This window comes from Mustela putorius, unplaced genomic scaffold, assembly GCF_011764305.1.
Source record: "Mustela putorius furo isolate JIRA1106 unplaced genomic scaffold, ASM1176430v1.1 tig00000145_pilon_pilon_pilon, whole genome shotgun sequence".
NCBI lineage: Eukaryota > Metazoa > Chordata > Mammalia > Carnivora > Mustelidae > Mustela > Mustela putorius.
In genome coordinates this window covers 28,485,212-28,503,169 of record NW_025421294.1, presented here as the reverse complement: position 1 = coordinate 28,503,169, position 17,958 = coordinate 28,485,212, and the positions used below count along the sequence as shown (strand labels likewise).

The following is a 17,958-nucleotide window of genomic DNA, read 5'->3' as shown; positions in this document are numbered from 1 at the left end:
AGGCGCCCCTTAAAGGAAATTTTTAAAAAGATTTCTTTATTTATTTCTGCAGGGGAGTGGGGAGGGCAGGAGGAGAGAGAATCCCAAAACAAACTCCCCACTGAGTGTGAAGCTCTTGGGGGGTGGGGGAGTGTCTCATGCAATCCCAACACCCTGAGATCATTACCTGAGCTAAAATCAAGGGTTGTGTACCCAACCAACTGTGGCACCCAGGTGCCCCAAAAATACTTTTTAAAGTAAAGAGATGTGCTATTAATAATTTCACACAACTAACAGGCATAAATCAGACCTGTCCTGGCGCAGAACAACATATGGTCTTTTTCCTTTTTTTAAAAGATTTTATTTATTTATTTGACAGAGAGAGACAGGGCAAGAGAGGGAGCACAGGCGGGGGAGTGGAAGAGGGAGAAGCAGGCATCCCCTTCCCTTCCCACCCTCCAGGAAGCCTGATGGGGTCTGGATCACAGGACCCAGGGATCATGACCCCAAACGCTTAAGGGAGCCACCCAGGCACCCCAGACATATGGTCTTATCACAGAAAAGAAAACAGGTTCCAAGGGAGTGAGAAGCCAGCTTAAGTGGAGGGGTCAGACTGCAAGCTATGAAAACCGAGGCAGAAATGTCCCTCAGTCTCCTAACCGGGGCCTGGAGAAGCAAACACCCTTGTACACAATCTCGAAACACCTGCCAATCTCATCTGATTGCCTCATGAACTCCAGGACCCACAGAGTACAGTCTCTGGCTAGCTCACGCAATAGCAGAGGGCCCTAAGCCTGGGCACCGAGCAATATGTGGTCCCTGCTTTGGTTTCCCTGCCAGATCTAGCCAAACTGGACCTTCTCCTCCCCGCCACCCCCCTTCCCAGAGAGGGGGTAGTGCCTTTTGCAACCCAGAGGCCTTCCAGTCCAAGAAAACTCTGGCAGTCAGCCCCAGTAAAGAACCCTGGGGCATGGGGACAATGAAGAGATCCAAATCAGACCCCAGACGTGGTGAGAGGAGAGCCACCTGACTGTGCTCTAACAGCCAGGCTCCGTGTGCAAGTCCTCTGTAGAGGCCCCGGCGGGAATCACGGGACGACCTGGTGGCCCCTGCCCCCCCCTCCCTCCGTCAGAGCCTGTCACCGACGCCGCGTGACCTTGCTCATCCCTTCCGGGCTCTGGGCTTGTTTCCCCCTTTTCTAAAGGTGAGGCTCCTGGCTACCCCGAAGACGTTTTCCCGAGAGGCGCCGCTTGGGTGACTGAGCCCAGCCCTCCTCCAACTGTGCGGAGTGAGCGCCCTGGCGCCTGGAGCCTGGCCCCGGCCACCTGAGCCGCGTGCGTGCCAGCGCAGAGGTCGTACTCGCGTCACCCCTGCGCCTGCAGAGGCTTCCCAGGAGCACCGACTCCACGGACCCGCCCGCCCGCGCTCCGCCGGAGGCCCCCTGAACTCAAACTTCAGATTGGAAGGGCCAGGGAGAGAACCCTGTCCCAGGCGAGGCCTGGGGCGACGCTCTCTCTCCTGTGGGACCCAAAAGCGCGGCTTGGGTCTGAAAGCTCAGCATTTGGGGTCGCGGGTGACGCGGGGTGCGCGGGAGCCGAGTTTCCATTGCCTCAGGCAGGCTACACCCCCGGCTGGGTCAGGCTCGGCAAAGGGGTCGCGGGGGCAGAGGGGCGGAGCACGAGGCGAAGCCCGCGGGGAGCCCCACCCCGGCCGCGTTGGCTCCCTCCCTTCCCCTCCCTTATCTTCCCCGCCCCTGCGGGGATGGGGGTGTGGTCCCGAGAGCCTGCTGTGGCTTCCAGCTTTGCGCCTCGCTCCCGGGAGCGTTCGAACGCCCGCAGCCTGTTTCCCCGGGACACTTACCTGGCTGTGCGCCCCAGTCTCCTGCAGGCAGTCTGGCCGCCGGGAACGCTCCGAGCAAGCCCTCGACTGCGCGACTCTGTCCGGGGGCCGCTCTCAGCACCCCTTGTTGCAGCCGCGGACCCGCGGTGGGCAGCATGCGGGACTACGACGAGGTGACCACCTTCCTGGGCGAGTGGGGGCCCTTCCAGCGCCTCATCTTCTTTCTGCTCAGCGCCAGCATCATCCCCAACGGCTTCAATGGAATGTCTGTCGTGTTCCTGGCCGCCGCCCCGGAGCACCGCTGCCGGGTGCCGGACACCGCGAACCTGAGCCGCGCGTGGCGCAACCACAGTATCCCGCTGCGGCTGCTGGACGGCCGCGAGGTGCCTCACAGCTGCCGGCGCTACCGGCTGGCGGTGATCGCCAACTTCTCGGCGCTCGGGCTGGAGCCGGGGCGCGATGTGGATCTGGAGCAGCTGGAGCAGGAGAGCTGCGTGGATGGCTGGGAGTTCAGCCAGGACATCTACCTGTCCACCATCGTGACCGAGGTGAGTATGTGAACGACTCTCCATCTGCTTCAGACCCCTGGAGACGCCCTGGCAGTCTCTGGGTGAGCGTTCCCCGCTTTCCCTCAAACCTGAGTGGCTGGGGAGCAACCTGGGTGACCCGTCTAACATGTGTGGGCCACCCACAAGAGCAGGACTTCTGTGAGGCTTATTCATGATCGGTTGAAGGGGATGGCGCAGGGACTGTTGTCACCAACTGTCTTTTCCTTTACGAGTTTCACAACGGAGGAAATTGTTTCCCAAGAGGCCTGTCCCAACTGCTCAGATGGACAGTCCCTGTCAAGTTCCTGCTCCCCACGTGAGGAGGAGTCTAGGGATCTCTGCTGAGCCCAAGTGCAGACACAAAGAGCCTTGCTGCCCGGTGTGCGATAGGCAGGTCTGACCTGTTCCCTGGCCACAGACTTCTCCAAGCAGCAGGGGGTCTACTGTTCTGTCATCTTTTGGTGAGGCTTGAGGTCCTGTCTTGGGGCTCCAATTTCTTTGAAAAGGAGCAGAGACCCTCCTGATGGTGACTGGGTTCAGGGGACCATAGGAGCCATAAACCCAGCCCCAATGTACTGATAAGCAGACCGACTCACTCAGACCCCTTTGAGCACAGGATCCAGTGGTGGACAGGGGTTTCAGGTTATGCCATTAGCCCCTTGGGATCCTAAGTGGTTTGGTGGGAAGTTTTCAGGAGTCAGGCTACACACACACTTCCTCCCCTATACTTCTTGCTTTGCATCTATCTGGTAAGGGCCATGAGATGCTGGGTCCATTTGAGGAGGGTATACCTTATCTAGTTTCCTGCTTTTCCTTATCAGGAAGGTGGAATTTCCCAGTTTCTTTTCCCCCACTCTATGTTCCTCCCAAGAAAAACTTGAGTGTGGTCCTCTTAGCCCTTACTTCTTTTCCCAATGTGGCAATTGTCAGACACCACAACTGGCCTTGTGTGGGCACCAGGCTGTAGACATCTGGGGTTTGGTGCCTGCTCTCAAAGCTCAGATGCCCATGGGGCACACTGCCACGTTATAGAGGGGGGCTAACTTCCACCCTGCTTGCTAATCAAGTTCTGGAGCCTGAATTCAAATTCTGGCTGACTTGCTGTGTGACCTGGGACAATACATACAATTAATCCTCTCCGTAGGGATAACAGGGTGAGGAAATACTCCAAGAAGAAGAGATAAAATTTGACCTGAATCTGGAAATACGAGTAGACCTTGTCTAAGCAAAGAACATGGCAGATTCTGTGGATGGAATTCCATAGATCCAGGTAGCTGGTGTTCAGGGAATGGCAGATGTGGCTAGAAATGCCTACAGAAATCATTTCACAGTGGGCATTGCAGGAATGTTGAGGAATTGATTTTACTCTGAGGAGAGTGAGGAAATAAGGAAATAATAAGGGTTCTAAGCAAGGGGTAACATGGCCGGAGTTGGCAGAGGCTTACTCTAGTTGCTATGAAAAACAACAAGACCAGTGAGGAATCTGCAGGAGTTTCCTTGGCAAGAGCCTGGTGGCCAGCTAGGAGTGGTGACTACAGAGTCTATAGGACCTGTGAAAAGTGGGCTCAGCCTGTGGACCACCTCTGGATCCCCCCAGCATTGGCACCACAGCTACCTTGGGCTGTGAATTGACCCTGATTCTCTGGTGTTGATCCCCTAGCAGGGGCTTCTAGTGTGTGCCCATCCTTTGCCCACAGCCTGTTCCTCAGGCATCTAAGATTGGGGGCAACTCCCTCCAACTCAATTCCTGGAAGTCTCACCAGAGCTTGAACTGGAGCTAGCCCTAGTAGCCTCACCAACCCCCGACAACTGGTTTGACCTGTCTCTTTTCCCTTCTTTGCTGGTGAAGGGAAGGGTGAAGATTGGGGTAGCTGTTGGTCTCCAAGGCCATAGCTCTCCCTGTTGCGCTTTGCTCATAGTATCCTGTGAGTACCTCTGGGGCCGCGTATCATCACATGTTCACACTAATGCAAAATGGTTTGCTTTTTTCAGCAGCCTTTCCCTTCTTTGCTTCCTTTTTGGGTTGTGGGGTAAAATAAGAGACAAATGGGTGCTGCTGTTTGGGAGGAAGAAGGGGAGAAGCACCAGGGTAAGTAGGGGGAGGTGGCTCTCCCCAGAGAGAATGTGACCCAGGGAGAAGTTCTGGAGTCAGACTGGAGGGCCGGTTGTGACCCCATGCCTAGCCTCTTGGCTCACCACAGCAGGTTACATCACTGCTAAAAGCCTCTTTGTTTCCTTAACTGTAAGAGGAGATCCAAGTGTATGAAAATGAGCTCAACATGACTAATCATGAAGGAAATATAAATAAAAAACACAATGAGATGTCCCCTCACATCCATTAGGATGGCTCCTATCCAAAAAAAAAAAAAAAAAAAAAAAAAAAAAATACAGAGAATAACAAGTGTTGGCAAGGATGTAGAGAAATGGGACCCCCTGTGCACTACTGGTAGGAGTAAAAAGGTGTAGCCACTGTGAAAAACAGTATGGCAGTTCCTCAAGAATTTAGAAGAAAAATTACATTGAATCCAGCAATATCACTTCTAGGCATAGATACACAAGAATTGAAAGCAAAGTCTCAAATAAATATTTGTACATTTATGTTCATAGCAACATTATACACAACAACCGAAAGGTAAAATCATCCCAGATGTCCATCAATGGATTAATAGATAAAGAAAATGTGGCATATAGATATATTGGAATATTATTCAGCCTTACAAAGGAGGGAAATTCTGACATGTGCTAAAATACAGATGAACTTTGAGGACATTATGCTAAGTGAAATAAGCCAGTAACAAAAAGACAAAAACTGTGTGATTTCATTTACATGAAATTTCACTTACATGAAATAATGAGAGTAGTCAAACTCATAGAAACAGAAAGAAGTAGTTACTAGGGGCAGGGGGGAATGGGAGTTACATAGGTCAATGATAGAGAGTTTAGATTTGCAAGATGAAAAGAGTTCTGGAGATTGAATAACAATATGGATATATTTAACTCTACTGAACTGTATACTTAAAAACCATTAATATAGTAAATACTGTGTCATGTTGTTTGGGTGGGTTTTTTCTTTTGTTTACTGTGTTATGTTGTTTGGGTGGGCTTTTTGTTTTGTTTTTTTACCATTTTAAAAATGAGGATCATAAGCGTGCACAGCTTCTTTGAGTTGTTGGGAGGACTCGGTGAGGCCATGCTATAGTCCCCAGCACCAGCAAATGGGCAGCATCAGCCAGTGGGTGAGGAGAGGTAGGGCAGGACCCCATTACCTCTGGCTGTACACATGGGCATCATGGGAGCTGTGCTAAGGTCAAGTTGCAGCCAGTATCATGGGTGATGAGACTTGCTGCAGGCTGAGCCCCTTTCCCCCTGAGGAAGTTCCAGGGCCCACAGAATAAGACATAGTTCCAACCCCACACTGACCGGCCAGTGCCCATGGGAGAAGTGGCCCTAGTTCAACCATAGGTTCAAGCCCAGGGGCCCTGAACAGGTGTCCCACCTGGCAAGACACAGGTAAAGGAACTGTTATCAAATTGTTTCTGCTTTACACCTCTGTGCAGGATCTCCCAGAGGACATACTCTCTGGGACAGCTGAACCAACACCTGACCCCCACAGGGATGGTTGTTTGTGAAGTCCAATTTACTATTCTTGTGTGGTCACTAAGAATTACATTTTTTTTGTTGTTTTTGTTTTGTTTTGTTTTTTGTTTTTTTAAGAATTACATTTTTAAAAACTTCATTTTGATTTAATTTTTGACAGAGAAATTTGTAAAAATAGTACAGAGAATTCATATATACCTTTCAACCAGCTTCCCTTAATGTTAATAATTACATAACCATAATTCATGTATAAAAATCAGGAAATCAATGTTGGTTGAAGTACAATTAACCAAACTACAGACAGTATTTGAATTTCACTGGTTTTTCTAGTAATGTTCTTTTCCTGTGTTTGGATCCAAGCCAGAAGCCCATGTTGTATTTAGTTGACATGTCTCCTTAGTCTCCCCCAGTCTGTGACAGTGCCCCAGTCTTGCCTTATCTTTCATGACGTTAACAACTTCTGTAAGTCTATCGGTTATTTTGGTGAATGTCCCCTGGCGTGGATTTGCATGATTTCTCTCATGGTAAGAGTGAGCTCATATACTGCTTGGTCAGAATATCGTAGAAGCCATATGTCCTCAGGGACATATACCGGTGTATATATGGTGTCAATACAGCTTGTTTGTCTGTTTCTAAGATTTTATTTATTTGTTTGTCAGAGAGCACAAGCAGGGGAAGTGGCACACAGAGGGAGAAGCAGTTTCCCTGCTGAACAAGGAGCCTGTTATGGGACTCGATCCCAGCACCCTGGGATCATGACCTAAGCTGAAGACAGCCGCTTAGCCAACTGACGCACCTAGGTATCCCTCGGTACAGTACAGTTTGTTAATGGCAATGTCAACCTTGGTCACTTGGTTAAGATGGTGTCTGCTGGGTTTCTCCACCCTAAAGTCACTATTTTCCCTCTTCATAATTGATAAATATCTTAGGGGAGAGACTTTGAGACTCTTCAGGTATCCTGTTTATCCTCAAACATTTACCCACTGGTGTTAGCATCCATCTGAGAACCTTCACAGAAACAAGTAGCAGGTGGTGTTTGCCTAGTGGTGATTTCGCATCTCCCACGTTCCTTCTACATTCCTTCCAATTTATTAATTGGAATTCTTCTCTGCGTAAGAGATTCCCTCTCACTCCCACTTATTTATTCACAAAATTATTACTTTATATAAGTACAGACTCATGCACACTTATTTGATTCCATGAGTCACCATCTTATACCATCTTTATTTATCTTGTTGCTCCAGCTGGTCTATCTTGACCCAAATTATTTTTTACTTCAAGGATAGAGACAGTAAGAATCCAAGCAAAGGTCCTTCTTCTGTCTCTGGAGTCAGAGCTGGAGGAACCTGTATTTTCCCTTGCTGGGTGGAGTGCCAGGCACCTCTTAGCTACGTTGTCTGCAGGCTGGCAGCACAGGAATGGGAGCAGGGACTGGTGAGATCTGGCTCCATGGATTGGGACTGAAACTTCTGGTGAGGAAGGAAGGGACCCCAAGCATCCCCAGTCTGTCTGATATGGAGTCCTTGTTGCTGAGACCTACTGCAGTGGCAAGACCAGTGTGGCTCTCCATATAGCCCTTCAGTGCCACAGACCCCAAAGAGAAAGGGACTTCATGTGAGAAAACTCAAAGGCCTCCTGCCCTAAGGCTGAAGAAATAGAGAGGGCAGCACATGTCCTGCTCTCTAGGGGACCCAGATTTATCAAAAGGGTCACAGGGCAAGCAGTAGGGGTGAGCCTGGCTGGTGGCATGGGCTCTCCTTCCCCTCAAACATGCCCACTTTTCTCTTGGAACATCATTAGGTAGACCTGACCCCCTTCAGTCCATAGGTGGGGAAAATGAGGCACTCACTTTTGAGCTGAGTACTGCTTCCCCTCAGCCCCATGAAAGCCTTTTTGTTAAGGACCAGCTTTCTGTGACAGGTTCCTAGTGGCGTGAGACAGGCATATTGCTTCATCACATGGATTTCTGTCCTCTCCAACAGGTGGCTGCCTCCTTTAGGAACCCATGGGTGGAGCTCCTGGTGGGTACACCCTTGAGCTTGATAGAGCCTTCAGCAAAGGGGCTGGACCTCTAGAGGCCTTGTACCATCTTTCCTGGGACCTGGGGTCAGGGCATGGACAGAGCAGGACACAATGATTCTCCACCCATAGCCCAAAGGTATGAGGTAGGAAAAAGGGGTTCTCCTCTGTTATCAGGGCACTTATGGGAGGCATTGGGAGTATCAAAGGAGGGATGATGAGACAGACCAAGGCCGGTATCTAGTTGGCCACTACATGGGACTGCATAAGGAAGCTTCCAGGGATGTGAATCCTCTGAGGCCTGGGTGGGCTCTGGCAAAGGTAAAAACTTTGAGTAATAGGCAGGCTTAGACTGTATTCTTTCTGTCAGGCTTACAAGCTACCAGGAAATACTGCTGGCTGGCATGGGGACTGGCCGCTCAGCTGTCAGGACAGCCTGAATATTAACCACATTCATTCTCAGACTTAGCTCTCTGTCCGATTCCAAAGGGGAGAAGGTGTCGGGCCTCCACTCAGCCAAGAGAAGCAAGATTTTCAGAAAGGTCTTTCTAGAAAACAAGTAAAGGACACTCAAGGGTTTTCTCTAGCTCTGGTATGAATGCACTTCCCTGTTTGTTTATCATCTGCATCACCCCGAACCGTTTGCTTGTTGCCTCCCAGCTGTGTTCCTCTGACAAAGGCCACCAGGATCTGGGTGTGCTTTTGTCTGGAGGCTACTTCACCCACATCTCCTGCCAAGTTCCTGGGTAAACAGACTTTGTCCACCCCTCCTGATGGGCAGCAGAAGCCTCACCCAGAGTGCAAGAGGTAGGATGGTGTACTGACCAAAACAAAACTTTGGCAGTGTCGGTCAGAGGAGCTGAGGGTGCCTCAGGCCTCTGCATGGACAGGAATTTGTGGCAGGCTAAATTCAGTTCATGTTCAAGGCTAGCGCAGGGTTGCTGTCTTATCCAAAAGCTCGGTCTAGTTTTAAGCATGCCTGGGGAGCCCAAAAGAAAAGCAAGGATCCCCATTTGGAGTATAGTGACAGTGGAGAGAGAATGGAAAGGCTTGAGCCCCATGCCCCAGCAATGGGCACAGACAGCCAGAGGCTTTTGCCGCGTATTTGCCAGAGGCTTTTGCCGCGTATTTGCAGGACTGGAGGGTGGATTCACAGCTGCACCTTCCGGAATTTCCTCTCCATGCCCTTTATTTATGTTCCCAGAGCGGAGCTCGGAGACCTGTGGCAGATCCAGCACCAAGATGCAAGTGGGAGAGCCCCATCTCTGCCTGCCCCTTCTCCTTCCCTCAGGTCCCTTTGCTCCCATCCTCACCATCCCACTCAAACCCTCTGGGTCTTTTGCTTTGGTTCCGCCTCCAGTGACCACAGAGCTCTCCACCGAGGCCTCCCCACCTAGGCTGCTTTTTCTTTATCTCTAATCTGAGAAGAAAGGATATGAAAACATTTTAAGGATTTACCCACCTCGATCCCGTGAGCTCTGAGCAGTAGAGACTGGATTCCTGGCGAGTATAACCAATAGAATCTCTTTGTTCAGCTTGTCCCAGATTGTTTGTAAGGGAGATGTTCCACCCAGGAGAGACGATCCGAAAAGACAGAGGGTATCCACCCTCGTCCAGGATCCAAGCCATAAAGCAGGGTGTCTCTCCAAGGGCTACTTTGCCTACCACCAGCTCTGGGGCAATGGTTCAGAGATTTTGTCCAGGGGGACATGTAGTCCCTAAGAACAGAGAGTTCTGAAGCTGTCCCCACAGGAAATAATTTCCTTGGAAAGAGGTTGAAGAAGAAAAAAACTAATCTGTACAGCTCAGAAACTCAATGAATTTCAAGTAAAAGAAACAAAAAGAGTTCCACACACAGACACTTTATGGTACAACTGCTGAGAGCCAAAGACAAAGGGAAAGTTTCGAAAGCAGCAAGAAAAATATGACTTGTCACATACAAGGGAACCCTAATAAGTTTTACATTTGATTTCTCATTGGAAACAATGGAGGCCAAAAGGCAGTGGAATAATGTATTCAAAGTGCTGAAAGATAAAAAGATGTCAACCAAGAATCTTATTTCTAGCAAAATTATCTTTCACAAATGAAGTAAAGACCTTCCCAGATACAAAAACAAACAAAAAATATGGGGAGAAATTTTGATAGTTGTGCTGTCTTATAAGAAATACTTAAAGAAATTCTTCAGGAGTTAAGTTTTTTTGTTTTTTAAAGATTTTATTTATTTATTTGACAGAGAGAGAGATCACAAGTAGGGACAGAGGCAGGCAGAGAGAGACAGGGAAGCAAGCTCCCCGCTGAGCAGAGAGCCCAATATGGGGCTCGATCCCAGGAACTGAGACCATGACCTGAGCCAAAGGCAGAGGCTTTAACTCACTGAGCCACCCAGGCACCCTAGGAGTTAAGTATTTTTTTTAATGCACAACTTAAGCTCTGAAAACTAAAAAACATCTTTGAAAGAAATTAAAGGAGGGACGCCTGGGTGGCTCAGTCAGTTCAGCATTTGCCTTCCGCTCAGGTCATGATCTCAGGGTCCTGGGATTGAGTTCCACCTTGGGCTCCTTGCTCAGAGGGGAGCCTGCCTCTCTCTCTGCCTGCTGTTCTCTCTACTTGTGCTCTTCCTCTCTCTCTCTCTGACAAATAAATAAATAAAATCTTTTAAAAAAATTAATTAAAGGAGACCTAAATAAATGGAAAGACATGTCATGTTCTGTTCATGAAGCAGAAGGCATAATATTGGTAAGATGGCAGCATTCCTCAATTTGACCTGTAAGTTCAACAAAAAGGTGTTCAGTATCATTAGTTGTTAGGTAAATGAAAATTGAAACCACAATGAGATACTTCTTAACACCCGCGGGGTTGGTTAAAATTAAAATGACATACAATAACAAGTATCGGTAGGAATATGGAGAATTGAAACCCTCACTCAGTGCTGTTGGGATTATAAAACAGTGCAGCCACTTAACTGTTTAGAAAATAGTTAGGGAGTTTCTCCAAACTTAGCAGTGCCACTCCTACAGATATACCCCAAGAAAAATGAAAACATATATCCATGCAAAATCTTGTACGCAAAAGTTCATAAGATCATTATGCATAAGAGCTGAAAAGTAGAAACAACCCCATTGTCTAGCAACTGATGACCAGTTAAGTAAGATGTGGTCTACCCATACAATGGTATATTGTTCAACCATAAAAACTGCAAAGAAGCAGTGATATGTGCTAAAACAAGATGAATGAACCTTGAAAATATTATGCCAAATGAAAGAAATCAGTTACAAAAATACTACATATGGTATATGTTCCGCTTCTATTAAATGTCCAAAATAGGCAAATCCTTAGAGAGGGCCTGAAAGCACAGCTCCATGCTAGTGGTTGCCAGGGACTGGGGGAAGAGAGTAGGGAGGGACTGCTAATGGGTGTGGGGTTTCTTTCAGAGGTACTGAAAATGTTCTAAAATTAGATAGCGCTGATGGTTGCACAACTCCTTGAATATACCAAAAACCACTGAATTGTACACATTACAAGAATGAATTTTATGGCATGTAAACTGTATTTCAATGAAGCTATTATAAACAAAAAGAATAAAAATGCCAGGTTCCCTTCCCCATTTGCCCCCTTGCCTGCCCTACCACCACAGTGGCCAGGAAATGTCTTGTTTGGTCACAACAAAGTTATGGAAAAGAGTGGACATGTGTTCTCTTATTAACTACTCCCTAGTGTTGCCCTGGAAAGAGAAAAACAGTGTAAGATGACACCATAGAAACTTACTTTTCATTCTTAAGTGGACTATTGCTAGCTTTTCCTTCACAGTCATCTTTGAGTTTGGTATCCATTTATAAAAGGAGTTTACACTTTGTGTCAAAAGTTTTTTCAGTTTTCAGTCATTGACCGGGAAGTTGTTATTTCTAAGAATTACTGTTTCTTAGTCAGGTTTAAGTGTAACAGGCTTCACTTACTTATTCATGCTGTTTATTCTAAGTCATGGTTTTGCTGTGAGGACAAAGGCAATAGCTCCGTGGAAAGGGAACTACCATTTCATGATGACTGAAATGTGTCAGACGCTGTGTTAAACACTCCTCTTATATTTCCTGTGCTGTGCTTACAACCCCAGAAGGGAATATTTTTTTCTAAGATTTTTTTAAAAAGATTTTATTTATTCATTTGTCAGAGAGAGAGAGAGAGCGAGCGAGCACAGGCAGACAGAGTGGCAGGCAGAGTCAGAGGGAGAAGCAGGCTCCCCGCCGAGCAAGGAGCCCGATGCAGGACTTGATTCCACGATGCTGGGATCATGACCTGAACTGAAGGCAGCTGCTCAACCAACTGAGCCACCCAGGCATCCCTTTTTTTAAGATTTTATTTATGTATTTATTTGACAGAGAGAGAGCATAAGCAGGGGGAGTGGCAGGCAGAGAGAGAGAGTGAGGGAGAAGCAGGCTCCCCACGGAGCAGGGATTCTGATGTGGGGGCTCAATCCCAGGACCCTAGGATCATGACCTGAGCCACTGAGCCACCAAGGTGCCCCGCCCAGGAGGGAGTATTACTGTCCTGTCTCTGAAGATGAAAAAGGAGGCTGATCCAGGTGAATGAGTGCCTAAATTCACACAGCCAGAAAGAAAGTGCCAGCACCCAAAAGAACCTGTGCTCTTCGTTCAGCATCAGACTGCCTTCTGGAGTTCTCAGTTCTACAGAGATCACAGGGATGATTTATCATTATGGTCCTTCAATGTCTTTGGTAAAGGCTAAAACCGCAGGACTAGCTAGTTGGAGAGTTCAAGGTTGAGGGTGGTTTCCAAAGGACAGTGTGTGATACCTCGCATTTCCCAAACTCATTTTCCATTACCCCAATCGTTCAGCATTCAGCACTCTTGCATCAACAATTTATGAAGAATCCACCACCTGCCTAGCCTTGTGTAAGCATTAGTTATTGAAAATGAGTTCAGGTTTTAGAATTCTGTCCATGTAGAGGAGAATGAGGAGGGGGTGCCTCTTTTCCTGTCTAGCCAGAGAGCAAGGGCACAGTGGCCCAGAACAGAGCCTGCCCGCCCAGGACAGCCGGGCTCATGCATGCACATATGCACACCTGATCCGTCCTGTAAAGTATGCTTGACCTTGAGCTTTGTGGAGGTAGCAACCATGTCTGTTTTGTGCCCCACACAGAGTGGCCCAGAGCACATGCTCAATGACAGGTGAATAAATAAGCAATTCATTTTACCATCCACTAGAACTTGGGCTAGTTGTTTCATTGCTCTCGGCCTTCATTTCCTCATTTGCAAAATAGGGATAAAGAGAGTACCCATTTCACATGGTGGCCTTGAGACCCCAAGAAATAATACAAGGCACACAGTAAGCACCCAACATACTATAGTTATCATTTCTGTTATTACTGCTAAGCAGCATGAGAGGCATACTCTTCAATGCTGAGAGTGACCTCCTGTCTTCTAGTACCTTGTGACCTGGGTTTTTGTTTCTTAAAGCAAGGCTGAAGGCCAGATGGCCCTTGTGCAATTTTGGTTGCACAAAGAGCTTTCTCTGCTGTGTTAAGGAATTGTTGGTCTAATACCCTGAGGATAAAACAGATACAGTAACCCTAGGAAGGCATATTCAGTGCGCTACCCTGCATAGCTTGGGGCAAGTGAGTTCCCACAATCCACTCTCTGTCCAGTGTGTGTGTGTGTGTGTGTGTGTTGGGGAGGTATTATGTTTTAGAAATGTTGGCACTTGGCCTGAAAGCACAGCTCCAGAGCCATGCCAGCCAGCTCCTCCCTAGACTGTCCACCATGAGTCTCTGAGCAGACCACATGTATGTGTTTGTGTGCACATGTGTGTATGAATATATGCAGAGACCCAAGGGACAGCTCTGTCTTATTTAGGAAAAGACTGTCTTCCACTGAGTCTAACACTGTCATTGTTAGCCCCAGGGACTTCTCGGGGCTCTGGCTAGTGGGGCCCCCAAGACACACCCCTCAAATCCCAAGGGACTGGTCACAAGTAGCGCCTGGCCTTCACTAGAATAACCCCATGGAGAAAAGAGCCCCTTTTCAGGCTGGCAGCTGATTTGCCAGACTCCAGTCCCATGAGTTACAGCTGGAATTTGTATGCCACGCCTGTGTCCTATTCCTGTCCTTCGCAGCTTTCCAACAAGATTCTTGGGCATAGTAAGTCCTCAAGAGATGGCCCAACCTTGGAACCAACCATTAGTAGCCATGACATCAGCTGCCTTCCTCTGTTGGGTATGAGCAGGATTTCCAAAATCCAACAGCACCCACCTGGGACAGGTGGCTGCACATGGCTATCTCCTGTGCCACGTGATGCTGATGGGGGCCTTCTGGGACCCTTTCCAGGGAGGAAGAGGGACCTAGGGCCATGGTTGCATAGGATCCAGTAGGAGAGTGAGGGGGAGCTGGCCCATATCTCATTCTTCCCAGCACCCCACTTCAGAATTTGCCCTACTCCATTCCCACTCTATTCTCCATACGGGGGCATCTTTATGGGCGTGCAAACCATGCAGTCACAAGGACCTCACACTTGGTTGTAATGCCCTGCTACTGATGTCTTGAAATTCTTCATGATTTTTGAGCAAAGGGTCTTGCACTTTCACATGGCAGTGGGCCTGCAAATTAAGTAACCAGTCCCGCTCACTACCCAGGCCATGTAATCCCTGCTTCCCCATCTGACAGTTTTCTTTCCTTTCTGTCTTCAAGTCTTATTTATCCTACCCTAAGGCAAAATCCTGACAGAATAAATATTCAAAAAGCCTACAAAGGAAAACACATTCTCTTTGGAAGAGCTTTTCTGCTTGACTGCAGATGGAATGGTGACAGTGGATAATAGACGCATGGATACCCCTACCACATGTGAGATTTTCTCAGCTCTGCCCAGTGCTAAAGGCTGTGATAAAGGTTTTTCACCCCAGTCCTAGCATCTCCCTTGTAGTAGATAGTATTTAATAAGCTCATTTGTCTGTCCTTTGGAGTTCTCACTCAAAGCATAACATGGATAAAGATTGAGTTCTGAGGGCTGATTTGGTACTTAGCAAGCCTATGTACTTGCTAGGACATCAGAGCAACACTAGTCTCAGAGCCTGAGTTTACTCTTTTTTTTTTTTTTTAAGTTATTTACTTATTTGAGAGAGAGAGAGCGTGAGCGCGGGGGGGGGTGGGGAGAAAAAGAGGGGGAGAGAGAGAGAGAGAATCCCCAAGCAGGCTCCATGCCCAGCGCAGAGCCTGATGCAGGGCTCGATCCCACAACCCTGAGATCATGACCTGAGCCGAAACCAAGAGTCCAGTGCTCAACCAACTGGGCCACCCAGGTGCCCAAGCCTGTTTGCTCCAATATAAAACAGACAAAACAACATATTATGAGGCTTTGGAGTCTCAGTCCCTAATCTCTCTATCTGTTGGGGCAGATTCCAAGCTCTTTTCTGACACTTCGGCCCGTGATTTTTTGGAAGGGTGTGGCCATTACTTTAGGTGCATGTCCTGCCTATACCTTCTGACCCATGGTGCAGCAGGGTACCTGAATCCGGGCATACAGTTTTGGAGGGTTTGTGCCCTTTCCCCCGAAGCCCATTCAGGAACCTCAATTGAAGCAACCATACACCGGGCATGGTCTCAGGTGCGTCCTCCGGTTGTGCCTGTGGATTAGAGAGTCAAGCGCCTGGCCCGCTGTGTTTTTCCCCTGCAGAGCTGTGCTTAGGCCTTCTGCCTGGAGCCAGCATTGTGGGTGCCAGGAGAGGCGGCCTCATGAATCTTGTTATTGTATTTAGGACGGGGGTGTTCTCAAGGACATTATCCTCAATGTCATGACATGACCTCTTAGTGGAAGGAAATATACAGGGGGAGACTTCTTTCAGGTCTGAGTACTTAGAAAAACTAGCTTTTGCAGAATGAGTTTAACACTTTGCATAAAATGGGGATCATGTGAGCTGAATGACTAGAGACTTCGGAGCCTGGCAAGCAGGCAGGCCCCTGGGCAGGACAACTGATTGTCAGTCTCACCCTTGGCTTGCTTATTTTACAGTCCCTCCTCCCCTGTGCTGCTTGCCCTCATTTCTTAATGTTTTGTTTTACACTTTTCTCTGGTCTGTGTCCTTCTAAACACCTCTCTCTGCTACAGAGTGAAGTGTGATATAAACATGCGAATTCATTTTTGAATCTATTATTTCAGGGGAGCTGTGAGGATTAAGAACTGAATTGCTTCACGAATGTCAGGGAAGCTGCACCACCACCGAGGGCAGGTGGGACTGGGCAGGAGGAAGGGGCTTTTTCCACTAGAGGGAATCATCTTGCAACATACAGCAATCTCCTGATCCACAGCCCCAAGAATATTTCTTGGTACCTGTATGTATGTATGTATGTTTGTATGTGTATGTCTATGTATGTATGTATGTATGGACATATGGATATATGTATAATATAATGAAATATATATATATATATATAGAGAGAGAGAGAGAGAGAGTTCACTGAACACACTTGGAAATGTTTGCAGCCTCCCTTGAGATTCTGCTGACTTGGCTTAACTGAAGAGCTGAGAACTGAAGTTTGTGTTGAAGCCCTCATTTTACAGATCCACCAGCAGGGACTTATTAGGGCTACAACAGCCCACAGGCCCTGGGGAACGGAAGGAACCACCCTTCTAGGAAGGCTGGGTGGGAAGGAGTGTGGAGGAGTGTCGGGGGAGATAAAGAGCGCTGGAGAGGTGTAGCTACCCACCCTGATCCCCGCCACCCAGTGGGCCCTGAAGTCAGGTCCCAGGCTTGGCGTGTGGTGTGAATGGAGCAGGGAGGAGCGGGTTTTCTACAGGAGTCAGCTCAGAAGATATCATCACAGACCACTTGCCCTTTTCACCAAGGCAGAGGAACTTCTATGCCTGCACCAAGCGACCAGGCCTTCTGCCCTGCCCCTGGGGAGTTTCCAACACCTTCCGTCCAGGTTCAGATGCCTTCTGAGGCAGAAATACTACCTTGCTTCACACTGCTTCACAACTCAGGGGTCACCAGTCACAGCCATGGCCTCGCTAGCTTCTCGATATGGGAAGCAAGCAGAGATCTGAGGTATCACTCTCCCTTACCCTCAGAAGAGGAAGGTAGGTCCAAGAGAGGACAGTGACTTGCCCCAGTAAGTGGCAGAGTGAGGCGTCAAGGCCAGAGCCGTGAGGTCTCTGCTCTCAGCACAAAGTCAACAGCCTGTCTCAGGGAGGAGAGAGCCCGTTCCAGCGGGCCATGCGAATACTCCCTCGGTTCTGGGCTGGGGCTGGACCGGCTGGATGGCTGGGCTCACACTTCATGTTGTCTTCCCTGGCAGTGGAGTCTAGTGTGTGAGGATGATTGGAAGACACCCCTCACCTCCTCCCTGTTCTTCGTGGGCGTGCTCCTTGGCTCCTTCGTGTCCGGGCAGCTATCTGACAGGTAAGGAGCCTGGGAGGGAGGAAAGGTGCAATAGGGCCCCTTGTCAATTCACTGCCTATCTTGGGGTTGGAATGAATTGATAGTATTTCTCCCCAGAGAAAGAGAGGACCCCAACAAGTCAGTAAAAGGAAGAGCCATGACGTCTCATGGTTTCCTGTCTCCGCATCCCTTGCTTGAACCTCTTTTGTTTCTTTTTCCCAGACTCGCCCTGCCAGGGCTTTGGCCAACGGTCAGGAGAAGGCAACGGCCCCACTGCAAGCCAGTCCTTTTTGCACCAAACCTCTCAAATAAATACAGTGCTGCCATCACCACTGCCTCCCCATCCCACCCCTAACTTTTTTAGATCACAAGGGATCTGTTCATTACAGAGTAAGGGCCAGATAGTGAGTACCCACATTGCTGCTGGGGGTCAGGCCCCTTCCAGGGCCCCAAGGCCGCAGAGCTGACCCAAGCTGGTTGTGGGCCTCCTGGAATGCGGAGTCTAGAGGAGACAGTACCACAGCTCCAAGAGAAGTACCCTGCTGGCCCCTGAATGTTCTAAGGGGACCAGAGCAGGAAGGTGGGAGTGCT

The 17,958-nt window shown here is 48.6% G+C and overlaps 1 protein-coding gene across 6 annotated transcripts in view; it reads left to right on the top strand.

Annotated features, from left to right (window-relative positions):
* Positions 1–1,191: 1,191 nt before the first annotated feature.
* The window catches only part of SLC22A4 (solute carrier family 22 member 4), a 42,254-nt gene continuing 25,487 nt past the window's right edge, over positions 1,192–17,958 (top strand). The window contains exons 1-3 of one of the 6 annotated variants that reach the window (XM_013052526.2): positions 2,284–2,366; positions 16,146–16,215; positions 17,285–17,388. In XM_013052526.2, the coding sequence (XP_012907980.1) occupies positions 16,183–16,215; positions 17,285–17,388 (137 nt within the window). In that variant the 5' untranslated portion in view covers positions 2,284–2,366; positions 16,146–16,182. Of the gene's footprint in view, positions 2,367–16,145; positions 16,216–17,284; positions 17,389–17,958 lie in introns of all 6 variants that reach the window. The other 5 variants (XM_013052525.2, XR_001178258.2, XM_004745014.3 and 2 more) reach the window with 5 other exon arrangements.